This window comes from Lissotriton helveticus, chromosome 2_2 (assembly GCF_964261635.1).
Source record: "Lissotriton helveticus chromosome 2_2, aLisHel1.1, whole genome shotgun sequence".
Classification (NCBI taxonomy): domain Eukaryota; kingdom Metazoa; phylum Chordata; class Amphibia; order Caudata; family Salamandridae; genus Lissotriton; species Lissotriton helveticus.
The window spans coordinates 144,874,101-144,888,570 of NC_136060.1; the positions used below are offsets into that span (position 1 = coordinate 144,874,101).

The following is a 14,470-nucleotide window of genomic DNA, read 5'->3' on the forward strand; positions in this document are numbered from 1 at the left end:
AAGACAGCGGGAGTGGCAATCTTATGCAGGGCTGGCATCAGGCAGGGGGGCGGCAGGCCTTATCGGGGTGGCGATGGACGATTTCTTCGTGCGGAGGTTGAAGTTGGGCGTCGTCGCATTACGCTGTGCAATGTATATGCTCCTAATCAGGCGCAGGACCGCTACCTTCGGGACCTCCTAGGGGGGGCAGATACCGCAGACCGGCTCATCACTGATTGTGGGCGGGGACCTCAATTTGGTATGGGATCCTAAGGTAGACCGGAGTGAGAACTCCTCCAGTGGCGCAGGAGCAATGTCGGCGGCTCTGCGCAAGCAGCTGACGGACCTTGGGCTGTTCGACACCTGGCGGTACTTTTCTCCGGATAAGCGAGGGTACTCCTACTATTCGCATGTCCATAGATCCTACTCTCGCATCTACTACTTATTTGTTACTAAGGACCTCCTCTGTGACACAGTGGAGGCCGACATGTCGGATATCTCCCTCTCGGATCACGCCCACGTTGAGCTATTGCTACAGGACCCGGCGGCGCGCCCTGCCCGGGAACGGAGGTGGTATCTCCCGCCGAGCATTCTGAGGGATGCGGAGGCTGTGGAGGACATTAGGGGAGCCATTGTCTCCTACTTTGAGAACAACGACCTCCCTGAGACACCCTTCCCAGTGGTCTGGGACGCCTTCAAGGCTACCATACGGGGCCATATCACCTCCCTCGTGATTGCCAGGGCGCGAGACGCTCGCGCACTGGAAGATAAACTTGTGGGAGACTTGAGGACGGCGGAAACACAGGACCAGGGCCACTCCACTCGGCACACGAGACGGCACTTAGCCAATCTTAGAGGACAGCTTAGGCTGCTGCGCACTAATAGGGCTGAAAAATCCCTCCTGGCACTAAAACATAGGTATTTTGAAGGTGGGGACAAAGTGGGGAAGCTTCTGGCGCGGAGGCTGAGGGTCCGAGTCGCGAATGAGCATATAGCAAATGTTCAACTACCCGATGGGACCAGGGTGGTGGAGGCAGGGGATAAGTGTTGAGCTTTCCGGGACTTCTATACGGCGCTGTACACGGAAGAGAAGCCACCTTCGGAGCTGGTAGAGGAAGTACGGGGGCACTACGGGGGTGCGACACTGCATCCGCAGCAAGCTGCGGACCTAGAGGAGCAGATCATGCCAGAGGAGATAGATGCGGCGATCAGCGAGCTCCCCTTGGGGAAAACACCAGGGCCTGATGGGCTTCCAATGTCCTTCTATCGCATGCATCAAGCACAACTAGGCCCTTACCTCTTACGCCTGTTTAACTCCTTCACCGATGAGATGGGTCCGTCCCTTGATATGGGACTGGCTGAAATTGCCTTGATCCCGAAACCTGGGAAAGACCCTCACTGTGTGCGTCGTACCGGCCGATTGCTCTTCGGAACTCGGATTTTAAGATTTACACCAAACTGTTAGCGAAGCGAATGGGTCCACACATGCCGAGCTTGAGCGATCCTGATCAGGTGGGCTTCATCCACGGGCGTCAGGGTGCGGACAACGTTCGCAGGGTTGCCCACCTGGTAGGGACGGCTCATCACTGGAGGATCCCTGCCTGTCTTCTCTCGCTGGACGCAGAGAAGGCGTTTGACCTGGTAGACTGGTCCTTCCTCAGGGCGGTACTGCGCCGGGTGGGGCTCGGCCCGAAGATGATTGCCAGGATCATGGCACCGTATATTGCGCCGCGGGCTAGGATAAGGGTCAATGGGCAGCTCTCGGAGCTGATCAACATTGGAAGGGGCACCAGGCAAGGCTGTCCGGTCTCGCCCCTTTTATTCGCCCTCACAGTTGAGCCCCTGGCGGATACGATACGGAGGGACCCTAATATCCACGGTGTTCCTCTTGGCGGCCAAGACAATAAGGTAGCGCTCTTTGCAGACGACCTTATCCTCGCGCTCACGCAGCCCCGAGAGTCCCTCCCCGCAGTACATGCTGCGCTGTGCCTCTTTGAGAGGGCTTCTGGCCTGAAAATGAATCACAGCAAGTCCTGGGTGCTTAGCCTCACTATCCCGAAGTCGGACATCCCCCCCCCCCCCCTAGAGCAACTAGCCCCCTATAGATGGTCGACCCAGCACATCAGGTATTTGGGCCTGACGCTGACCTCCTCGTTGGACGGCTGGACGCAAGCCAACTGGAAAGCCCTTCGACGCGCGATCCTGGAGGATCTGAGGCGGTGGATACCACTTGTACCGTCCTGGCTGGGCAGAATCAACGCTATCAAAATGTCCATTCTGCCCAAAATCCTGTATCTATTTCAATGTCTGCCTACTCCTATCCCGCTACATAGCATCAGAGGCCTTCAGCGAGATCTAACTAACTTCATATGGGGGGGGGGAAGACGCCTCGCTTCTCTCAAGCTCTCCTGCTGGCGCCTAGGGACCGGGGAGGGTTGGCCTGCCCCAACCTGGTGGAATACTACTGGGCTGCTCACCTTCGGTACGTAGTAGAGTGGGGTGTAACGGAGAGCGAAAAAGGGTGGCTCCACATGGATAGGGCCGTGACTGGGCGCACCATATGGGACCTGGCGTGGAAACCTAGGGCAGGGCGATCTCCGAGCGCGTACCTAGCGGTGCCCACAAAAACAGTGCTGGAGATTTGGGACAGGATAGCGGTCCGTAGGGGCCTTACGACCTTCCCCTTGCCTCATACCCCTATCGAAGGGAATCCAAGTTTTCCCCCGGCATATCGGACGGGGGCTTTTCGTAGGTGGCCCCAAGGCAACTGTAGGGTGCTCACAGATCTGTTTGATGGGGGCTCCCTCAAGACTTTTGCGGACTGCAGGGAGGAATTTAGAGTGCCGCTTGCAGCCGGACTGCAATATGCTCAACTGAAACACTGGGTGCTAGCAGATGATACCTATCATGCGGCCACACGCGCCTTTACTCCGTTTGAGCAATTAGCTCGCTCCTTCACAGAGACGATGGGACTGATCCCCAAAATCTATCGGATTTTGCAGCACCCGCACACTCCGCCTTCCCTGCGATATCAGAAACGCTGGCACTCCCTCTCGGGCGTCGACATCACCCCGGCGCAGTGGTCCAGATTATGATGCGACATACCCCGGATTTATCGTAGTATATCGCAACAGGAGAATGCCTACAAAATGATGACTCAGTGGTATTACACGCCGCAGCGGTTACATCGAATGTTCCCCAACTCCTCCCCGGTGAGTTGGAGGTGCAGATCTGCGACTGGGGATTTCTTGCACATATGGTGGACCTGTCCCTTGCTGACCCTCTTTTGGAAGGAGGTCTTAAGCCACATCAGGAGGGTGCTGGGGTTCCCTCTGCCTGTAGCCACTTGTACGATACTACTGGGTATTAAACCTGCAGGATTAAGGCCCCTCACTCGGAGCGACTGGGCGCTGGCGCTTCAAATGCTGGGGGCGGCACGGCAGCTCATTGCTCTGTACTGGAAGAAGGAAGAAGCCCCGCCCATCGCTGCGTGGTTTGTGCGTCTCTGGCATGTCATGACTATGGAGCTTCTCACAGCCCGGTTGCAGGCCCGAGATGTGCGCTACACAGCAGTGTGGCAACCCCTGGTGAAATATCTGTGCACCACAGAACAGGCGTGTCACATGCCCCCTAGGCTGCGGGCGCTGCGATTAGTGGAGAATGCTGTAGTTCCCCCTGACCCCGGTAGATTGCTGGAATGAGATTTGGATGTGTGAGGCTTTGCGCATTGGCAATGACGTCGATTGCCCTGACGACTGACACAGTTCCCTCCTCTCGGCCCCCACTACTGGCATCCAGAGGCTCTTCTATCCCTTCGTATACACCTTTCCTTTACTCCTACTGTCTTCTCTAACTTGCTGTCCCTTTTTCTGTTGTTCTATTGAAGTTTTGACCATCTTGGTCCTATAGTTCTACCCCTTGGGTTTAATGGTTCCAGTTGTTCCAAAGATTGGGCTATCTTGTGCAGTGATTACACAGGCTCTGTTGACTGAAATATGACGCGACCGGCCCTTGTGGGTTGTAGGTAAACCGCTATGTATAACCTTGAGCCTGATTACTGGCAACGGATTTCCTTTTTTCATGGTGTAACGCGGCCGGCCCTGTGGGGTTGTAGGCTTAACGCTGTGAGCGAATCACTCTACTGCAACCCCCTGCTACGGGGATGAAATAAAAAGATTTGACAACAAAAAAAAAAAAACAAAGTCAAACTTTAATCAATAAATGCTTGTTTCATTTGAGATTAGTTCCAAATCGACATTGAAAAGCTTGGCGTCATTTGACCCAGTAACATTTTCAGTAGCTATTTGCTCAAGTAAAATACATCTTTCCATTGATTCCGAGAGATCAGAAAGATATTAAGTGGGATCTACTGGAATGTGAATATAGTTCTCATACAAACGGAAGGCATCTAGTCCTTTTGCGGACATCAGGTAAAAAAAACTATGCAGAGCCAATATCTTGCATTTCCCTTTTCATGATCATGTGATTGCAATTCCAAGATCAAGGATGAATTAGAATGTCTGCTTTTGGCCTTTTCGAACCAGAAGGTACACAGTACATCTTGTCTCTTTCGAAGACAACGTAACAGCCTCAATTGCTTCCTTCCTTGGTATTTCTCTGAGGAATAGCAAGAGAAAATATCTTGAAACTCAAGCTATAGGCCTTAATTGCAATATTCAGTATCATCTTCCTTCAGTAACCTTGCGTACTCTGGCATATTCTACCAGATGGTAAGAAACACTCAACTCACTACAGAGGTTAATGGAAGAGGAATGATGGAGATACTGTTATAAGTTCACAGGAGATTCCCTATAGCAACTAAGGACAGCTGACCTTCCTCTCTCTTCTGGCTTTTTTGACAACTGTGTTCCAGATTGGTGGATTAGACTCTGTTATTGAATGTGATTTAAGAGAGGAGCATCACGGTTCACAATTGTCTTATTTGTTCCAGTCCCACCTCTTTTATATATTAAGCTTCCACTTTTTATATAGATTCTGGCCCGCACTAGCCACAAAAATGATCATTCAGGAGTTTTGTTACTCTACTGGAAGCCCATTCAAACTGGGCCTTATATCATTTTTAGGAGATTTTGAAAGTTGTGGCTGCAATTGAGAGATGTCAACCACCAATGAAAAGAGGGACATGCAGAAAAAGACCAAGGCATAAATAAGATGGCGTGTCTTTGTACTAGCTCCCGTGGGTGAAGGCACTAAAGGAGGAAGCACCTTCTACACAAAAGAGTCTTCTCCCTTGAGATTTTTACTTTGGGGAGGGGAAATGTTCATAGAATAAATAGAATCAGAAGCATTAATGCCACAAATTCAATGCACTTGTTAGCTCAGACATTTTAGACACCGAAAATGGTTTGGGTATTCAAGGGGTTTTTGTTACAATGATCTTAAGCGTTGAAAAGGACTTCCAAGACAATGAAGTGAGTGGGTAAAGTGGCAAGGAAGATGTACCTTCATATCAAGCTGATCCCAATATTTCTGGCATGTCTTAGGTCCCTTTTATTGCCTTTAGATGAAGAATCTTCCTTGACATTGAGTGTACCTTTTCTCGAAGTGATTTTTACATCTCTTTTACATTTGTGCCTCCTTAGCTTTCACATCCTACTCCTTGACTCTGAGGTTTATCACACATTGGTTCTTCAATATTCTCTTAAACATTTCGCAGAAAGAGGGCACTTCTTAAATGAGACAGACAGGAAGACAAAGGAGATTCACAGAATGGGGGTCCTTTACTGATTGATTTCTTCCTGTTCCAGGGAGAGCACAACTCCCATAATGTAACAACAAATTTACTCTGGAGTTCCGAAAAATTAAAAGAACAAAAAAAAGATGAAAATGAAAAAAAAAAAGTTTGAAAAAAATAATGACGGGACGTATTAAGATCAGTATGCTAATATGTTGTTACCTTAACATTGCCTCATACACAGAACTCAGTGGTGTCTCTATACAGTCACAATACTTGTTTTTAGAAACAATACAAAACTATAACAAATAATAAAATGTATAAAAAGATGTAGCATTAAAAAGAAGAAAAAAAGTACACAGGAACGTTGTCTTGGTTAGAAAACAATTGAAGAGCCGAGATTACAGCTTCAAGATTATACACACAGACGCTTGAAATAAGACCTAAGAAACCAACTGCCAGTGCAAGAAAGGACAAGTCAGACATGGTGGTGCCTACCGTAAAACAACGGTACATTTTCAATTTGCAAAGTCTCAGGACCATGGTCCCATTCTATTAGCTTTTGTTTTCACCATGAATTATTTTGTATACCATAAACATTTTAACTCTACATTGGGTTTGTTCACATTGCCAACTGGCTACCTTTGAACAAAATTCTGATAACGTTATCTGTTGCCGTTATGTACTTTTTTTGTTTAGTAAATACTAAAGTATTTTTAGATAAATCCCTTTTAATAAAAAGGGAATTAAACAACTCACACTTGGGCAGGAATTAACAGTGTCCGTGACACCCTACGATTGTCAAGATTGAGAACCTAGAGATCTTATCAAACTGCTTTTACTGCTAAAAAATACTATCACAATCACTGTGTGTTGTCTACAGGCACAACAGTAGTTAAAGTAGTCATCTTTCTAGGTTGGAAATAATATTCAGTGGACAGTCACCTTAAGGTATAGAAAGCACGTCATGCTAATTGCTAGATAAATGATTCTCTACAAGTTTTGACTCCATGTCTTGCTGGAAGAAAAAAAAACTCCAACCTAAAAAATACGTATCAATATTTATGCTACCAATACACAAACAAGGTGCCTAGGAAAAGAAGTTTGGTATCAGATTATTCTGCATTGTCTCATTCACTCCGACATCCACTTTTTGGATGGCATGTATTAATTTCAATATCAAAAGAAAAATATGGGCAAACATTTTCAAGAATTTTACTTACCTACTATACACTTTAGTTAGCATGTTATTTATCTGCTTATCAACCATGTATTTTCTGTAATCTTCAAGACCATCTTTAATTCCAATAATTGTAAGTACCACCAAAAGTGGGATCATTGTGATTTCTTTCTGGAAAGCTTCAACAACTGGAACCCAGTTCAAAACGACTAAGAATAGGAAATATAAATTTGCAACTCTAAAGAAAAATGAAAAATTGGTAAAGTTACAAATTGAGGAATTTTACAAAAGAATATAAAGAATAATCTTATAAGGAAACATAGTTGCTATATTTCCTACAATACAAAACTGTATTTAAAACGTTACCCTACAGCCACACTCGAGCATACTGTTCCCATGACTTCTTATTTATTCCAATAATCAAGCTGTATCCAGTTGCATGACCTCCTCGTTGGATTTCACCCACTGAAAGAACTCAAGCAAGGTGTGTGTATGACATTGGGCAATTATTCTTTATTACGAAAAACACATTTATTGACCCCTTCAGAGAAACACGTCATTTTCTAGTTTTCCAAACAAGCATGTCACTAACAGATCAAAGTAGAGGTTCTGCTGGAGTCATTGCACATTTTAAACATACACATTGGTACTCTCTTCTTCAAGTTTAGATGCAAGAATATATATATATATATTTCTATTTTTGGAAATTGGTTGCAAAAGCGGATACAATAACAACCTTTGATTCACTACGTGTTCACAGTTTAGATTATTACACATAGCAAGACAATCAGTTTTAATATCACCACCTTTATCGATCGCATATCTGGTACCTCTCTACCCCCACTACTCCCCGTGTGGTGAAACTCCATCGAGCAGCATGATTATCATCCCTCTGCTTTTGTTCCGTTTCCCCCTGATCTTTGACCACTTTTGCGGACTGCCTCTTCCTTCATAAACCACCCTTTCCGCCTGTATACACCAATCCATATCTTTCTCCCAGTCTCGATTTCTAGGCCCAGTTACCCCTTTCATGTCCTCGCAAAGTCGCATTTTGCAACCATAAATCCTAGGGCAACACAGGTTCTTTCTCTCGCTGTGAGGTCCCGTTTTTTCCCCAGACATTTAGGAGGGACCATCGGGTCGAGGCCATTACTTCCTTCCCACACAGTGTTAGCATTCTTGATGTTATTTTGTCCCAGTATTTCCGGATTGTTGGGCAGTCCTATCATTGATGTATAAAAGTGCGACAGAGCATATGGCCACCTCCCGAGGGGACCCCAGCGCCTCCTGCCACTCCTCTTCGCTCATATCCCATAGGTCATTAACCCATTTGGCCCGTATTTACCCCAGGTTATCATGTGAGTTGTTTAGTATCTTCCTATAGGTTAGTGATATTGTTTTCTCTTTTAAATGATCGTCCAAGAGCCTATCTCCTAGGGGGGAGGAGGCCGCGAGCTCAATGCCGCTAGGAATTGCCCCTTGCAATGCGCTATGTACCGGGAGGTAACGAAACGTATCTCCTGAGACAAGTTCATAGTCCCTTTGAAGGTTGTTAAAGGGTATAGTCTTCCCTCGCACCCATAAGTCACCAACCTTAGAGAGACCGATGAGGTCCCATTTGTCGAACCCGGGTTGTTTTGCTAACGGTCCCAGGAGCGTCGACTCCCAAAGTGGAGTAGCCCGTTATCTTATCTTTCCACCCCAGTGCCGCTGATGCAGCGTGCCATAGCGTGATTGTTGTCGATGCTGGTGTGTGTCGTGGTGCACTCTTTTTCCCACCATAGATTGATCTACGATAGTTCCCCAGTTCCATATTGTGTGTCTCCATCTTATAAGCTGGTTCTACTTGTGGCCAATGTACCCAATGATTTGTTACTGAAAGTTGAGCTGCACAATAGTAATATTGGATTGCCAGGAGAGCGATGCCTCCATCATATCAGCTCTTTGTCAGTTTAGCCAGTGCAATTTGAGGGAAACCATTGTCTCAGACGAGTGTAAGTATCTCAGATTCTATAGCTTGAAAATATTTTGATAGGACGGGATATGGAGAGTTCGGGATATGGAGAGTTCTGGAATATATAAACAAAACGAGGGAGTGCCATCATTTTGTATAGGGAGGCTTTGCAGAGTAATGATAGGGAAAGTATTTTCCGATATTGCACCTCTTCCTATAGTCGATGTAAGGGGGGAGCTAAGCTTTCTGATCATAAAAAAATGCTGGGCTTGGGGGGAAAGATTCCCAAGTATCTAAACCCTTCAGTTACTCTTCGTGCCACGCAGACCTTGGGGAGGTTGGTGCCAGGACCGCAAAGGACATATATTAGCGACTTGTCCCAGTTTATGGTATATCCGGAGTATTTTTGAAACAGGGTAAATATATGCAGTACTCTATGTACGGAGGCGTAGGGGTTAGCTAGATAGAGTAGTATGTCGTCTGCATACAGGGATAGTCTATCTTTCCAATCCTTAGTCCAATCGAGTCCCCTTATGATCGGATCACCTCAGATCCATATTGCTAGCGGCTCTAACACCACCGCAAATATTAATAGTGAAAGTGGGCAGCCATGCCGTGTCCCTGGCTGCAATTTGAATATCGATGATCTTCCCCCGTTTACTGCGACTTGTGCTAGGGGTTCGGAGTAGAGAAGCCGTATCCATGAAACGTATTTTTTCTCAAATCTCTCCCAGGCCCTGAATAAAAAGGGCCATTCAATCATATCAAATGCCATTTTGGCATCTAATGACATTAGAATAGTCTCCTCCCTAATGTTACCAGCCATCCCAAGTACTCCATGAAGGCGCCGCAGGTGGAGCGCTGTATTTCTTCCCGGCTTAAAGGCTCATTGGTCGGGGTGGACTAGTTCATGCAGCAGGGGAGGCAAGCGAGTTTCGGGGATTTTGGGGAGAATCTTAACTTCTGCGTCCTGCAGGGATAGGGGCCTGTATGTATGACATTTTTCTGGCGGTTTCACACTTTTATGTATTACGACAATATCTGTGAGTCTCTGACTTTCAGGTAGGGTACCTCGTGTTATGCTTTCTTTATACATCCTCACCAGATATGGGGCGATTGTGGATGTTGCTAGTTTATACAATTCAATTGGTAGGCCACCAGGGCCCATTGCTTTTCCTACCTTTAGCGCACCAAATGCCTGTACCACCTCCTTTTTGGTAAGATCGGACTCCAAACTTTCCCTATCTGTATAATCTAAGGAGGGCAGACAGAGCGGCCAGCAGCTCTTGAGCCCCAATCTGAGTGGACATCACTGATGTCATATATAGGTGACTGAAATATGTTGCAAAGGCCTCGGCTATTTTCTACCGGTCTCTAAACGGGTCTCCCTGTCTGGTGTAATTTCGAACACCCATCTAGTAGCCTTTTCCCGTTTCTCCCACCACGCCAATTAAAGATTGCTTGTATGACCGATAGAGCTCTTCACTTTAAAACCCCACTCTACCTGGCAAATAAGCTGGAACTTTCTGGGGGCTCCCGGCCCACAGGGAGCACCGGCACCTTGCTGCTCAAGCCAAAGAAATTCAATAAGCTTAAAACCTACAATCGTACATTCTCGGGCATTGCCCCGAGAATCTGGAACGCCCTTCCAGTGGAGACAAGGCTTATTCCATCCACTTTTGCCTTCAAAAGGGAAGTGAAAGCACTACTAATGAACAATGCGCTGATCTAGAAACTTTGCTCCTCCTACCTCAAGACTTTTTGGTTATCCTATTACATGTCATCTGTTGCGACCTACTGTCACCTGCCATAATGTCCCTTTTGTTCTTGATGTATATTGTCCTAATTTTCTTTCTACCCTAGCCTTCTCCCCATTTCCCTCCATTATGTCATTTTTGCTCTTGTTGCACATTGACCTATTTGTACCTTGATTAGTCTCCTTGAGCTGTGTTCCTATGTCTTCTTCAACCTAATGTAAAGCGCTCTGATACCGACTTGGGTCATGTTCGCGCTATACAAAACTTATAAATAAATAAATCTCTGACTTCGTATATTCGGTGTTGGGTGGCTCGATATTGTGCTCTTGCTGCTTCTTCACCAATATCTTTATATTCTTTATGTTTAATCTTTAATCTACGTTTGGAAGCTGGGGTATTGTTCAATATTAGCTCAGATTCTAATTTCTGAATCTCCTCTTCTACTGCAACCAGTTGTTACTGTTTTTCTTTTTTATGACTGGCTATTGAAGAGATCCCTTGCCCCCTAATTACTGCCTTATATGCTTCCCACATCATTTGAGCGGAGTCCACCGACCCCTTGTTTCTGTTGAAATAATTGGTGGTCCATTCAGCCAAGCCCTCCCTTATGATTGGTAATTTAAAGTACCAAGGATTAATTAAGTGTCACCCCCTGTCTCTTGGAAGAGGGAGCACCCCATACAGTGCAATCAGTGGAGAGTGATCCGAGATACCCCATGGGAGGTGAGCCACTCCCCCAAACATCGGAAGTTGGTCTGCCATTCCAAATGCACAAGTTACTACTTGTGTAACGATATATCTGTAAGAGACATTAGTTAGTATTAGATTCCTTACCTTAGAATATCCCCAGGCGTCAGACTGGATCCGGAAATTTTTGCGTAGCAGTACCCTTGCGCGTCAGTAGGCGTAGTCTGCGGCTCCGCGTCCGTCGTCGGCGTCGTGGGCGCTGTGATGACATCATCGGAGTACTTAGACGACGCCTCCGCGTGCGGACGTCAGTTCTTAGACACAGCTTTTCCGTGCCAGAAGCGCTGAGCCATGTTAAAAACCAACACAGGTGCCATTGAAACTAGGGCCCTGAAAGGGAATAACCCTAACCCTAGATATCGGTTCGCAGAACGGGGAGGATGGGTGGGTCGGTAAGGAATCTATTACGAACTAATGTCTCTTACAGATATATCGTTACACAAGTAGTAACTTGTGCATCTGAAAGAGACACGTTAGTATTAGATTCCTTACCTTAGAATAGATACCCCAGCAATACCAACCCCGGTGGTGGGTCTGCGAACCAATAATCACACCAGAAAGTCCTGGAGGACAGAACTGCCAAAGAAGCCATCCCTCCGGACTTGGCTGTCCAGGCAGTAGTGTCTTGCAAACGTGTGCAGCGATGCCCATGTAGCTGCCTGACAGATGTCTTGTAAGGGCACTCCCTGGCCCAGGGCAGTTGTAGTCGCCGTGGCTCGGGTGGATTGAGCCCGCAATCCAACAGGGGGCTCCTTTCTAGCCAAGGAGTAGCATGCCTGGATACACAAGATGATCCACCGGGAGATGGTCCTCTTGTGCACCGCTTTCCCCTTCTTAGCGCCCACGTAACCAACAGAGAGTTGGTCATCCACCCGGAACTGGCGTGTGTGATCCAAATAGAAAGAGAGCGCACGTTTTGGGTCCAGACGGTGGAGCCGCTCTTCCTCTTTAGAGGGATGCGGTGGCGGAAAGAAGGTTGGCAAGGTGATAGACTGCCCGATGTGGAAGGCTGTGACAACCTTGGGCAGGAAAGATGGCTTAGTCCGCAACACAACCTTGTCCGAATGGACAGAAAGGAAAGGGGGTGTACATGAAAGAGCCTGGAGCTCACTCACTCTCCTGGCAGAGGTGATGGCAACCAGGAAAACAGTCTTCAGAGTTAGAAGGCGGAGAGGACAGTTGTGAAGTGGCTCAAAGGGAGCGCACATCAGAAATGTAAGAACAAGGTTCAAGTCCCACTGAGGCATCACAAACGGAACAGGAGGGAACGTGTGTGTGATGCCTTTTAGAAATCTATTTACAATAGGGGACTTGAACAAAGAAGGTTGATCAGGCAGCCTCAGAAAGGCTGAAAGGGCAGAAAGGTAGCCCTTGATAGTGCCCAGAGCAGAGCCCTGCTGGGCAAGAGAAAGAAGGAAGAGAAGAACCTCAGAGAGAGGGGCAGCAAGAGGATCCACAGCCTTTGCTGTGCACCATGCCACAAATCTGTTCCACCTGCAGGCGTATACCGTTTTTGTGGAGGGACGCCTGGCTCCCAGAATGACATTACAGAGTTCAGGAGGCAAGTCAAATGGCCTCAACTGTCGCCGCTCCATCTCCAAGCATGGAGGTGGAGACTGGACAGGTTCGGGTGGAGGACCGTCCCATGCTGCTGCGACAGAAGGTCCTCCTGAAGAGGCAGACGAACCGGGGGTCGACTGACATACTGAGTAGCTCTGGATACCAGTACCTTCGTGCCCAGTCCGGAGCCACAAGGATGACTTGGGCCCGGCCGCGCTTGATCTTCTTCAGCACGCTGGGCAGAAGTGGTATAGGCGGAAAGGCGTACAATAGACCGCAACCCAACTCGCGACGAAAAGCGTCTCCGAGCGAGTGCCGCCTTGGAAATTCCAACGCGCAGAACTGATGACATTGCGCGTTCTCTTCGGTGGCGAATAGATCTAACCAAGGCTCTCTCCATTGCCGAAAGAGGCCTTGCGCCACGTCCGAATTCAGACGCCATTCGTGATCCATCATGCACCGACGACTGAGCTAGTCCGCCCTGGCTTTCAGAGAACCTGCCAGGTATTGAGCCACCAGGGTCACGCCCTGGCGTTCCAGCCATTGCCAGAGGCGCAGAGCCTCCTGGCAAAGGGTCCACGACCCCACCCCCGCCCTGTTTGTTGCAGTACCACATGGCGGTGGTGTTGTTCGTGAACACCTGCACTACACTCCCCCGGACAGAGGGGAGGAATGCCTTCAGTGCTAGACGAATCGCCCGTAACTCCAACAGGTTGATGTGGAGCCGGGCCTCCACCGGAGACCAGAGGCCTCTGATCTCCGCCTCTCCCATGTGGCCTCCCCAGCCCTGGAGGGACGCGTCCGTCACAACTACGTGCTCCGGTTGGGGAAGGGAGAGGGATCTGCCGCTGACCCAATCGCGGTCCGTGAGCCACCACTGCAGCTGTCTCGCAGTGCCCTCCGAGATCAGGACGTGGTCGGACAGGTTGCCCTGATGCTGGGCCCACTGAAACTTCAGGTCCCACTGCAGAGCCCGCATCCGCCACCTGGCGTGATGCACCAGAAGGATGCAGGAGGCCATCAGCCCCAGAAGCCGCAGCGCCAACCTGACCGAGACCCGGGATAACGGCTGAAAGATGGGAATCAGAGCCTGAATATCCCGGACCCGCTGTTCGGGTGGATAAACCCGAAACCACGCCGAGTCGAGAACCGCTTCGATGAAAAGGAGCTTCTGAGAGGGGCACAGGTGTGACTTCGGCACATTGATGGAGAACCCCGGCCGGTGCAGGAGATCTGCCGTAGTCTGGAGGTGGCTGACGACTGTCTGGGGCGAGCCCGCCTTCAACAACCAGTCGTCGAGGTAGGGGAAGACTGAAACCCCTAACCTGCGCAGATGAGCTGCGACCACCGCCATCACCTTTGTGAACACCCGTGGGGCGCTGGTAAGGCCGAAGGGGAGCACGGTATACTGAAAGTGCTCGTGGCCAACCGTGAACCGCAGGTAGCGCCGGTGGGCCGGCAGGACGGGGATGTGGAAATAAGCGGCCTGCAAGTCCAACGCTACCATCCAGTCTCCTGGGTCCAGGGCAGCTAAGACCTGAGCCAGTGTCAGCATTTTGAACTTCTCCTTCCGGAAGAAGCCGTTGAAGCTCCGTAGG

At 48.5% G+C, this 14,470-nt stretch overlaps 1 protein-coding gene across 1 annotated transcript in view; it reads right to left on the reverse strand.

Moving 5' to 3' along the window:
• Positions 1-14,470, reverse strand: part of ATP10D (ATPase phospholipid transporting 10D (putative)) — a 745,681-nt gene that overhangs the window by 439,434 nt on the left and 291,777 nt on the right. The window contains exon 3 of the mRNA XM_078678229.1: positions 6,898-7,092. Within this exon, the coding sequence (XP_078534355.1) occupies positions 6,898-7,092 (195 nt within the window). The remainder of the gene's footprint in view (positions 1-6,897; positions 7,093-14,470) is intronic.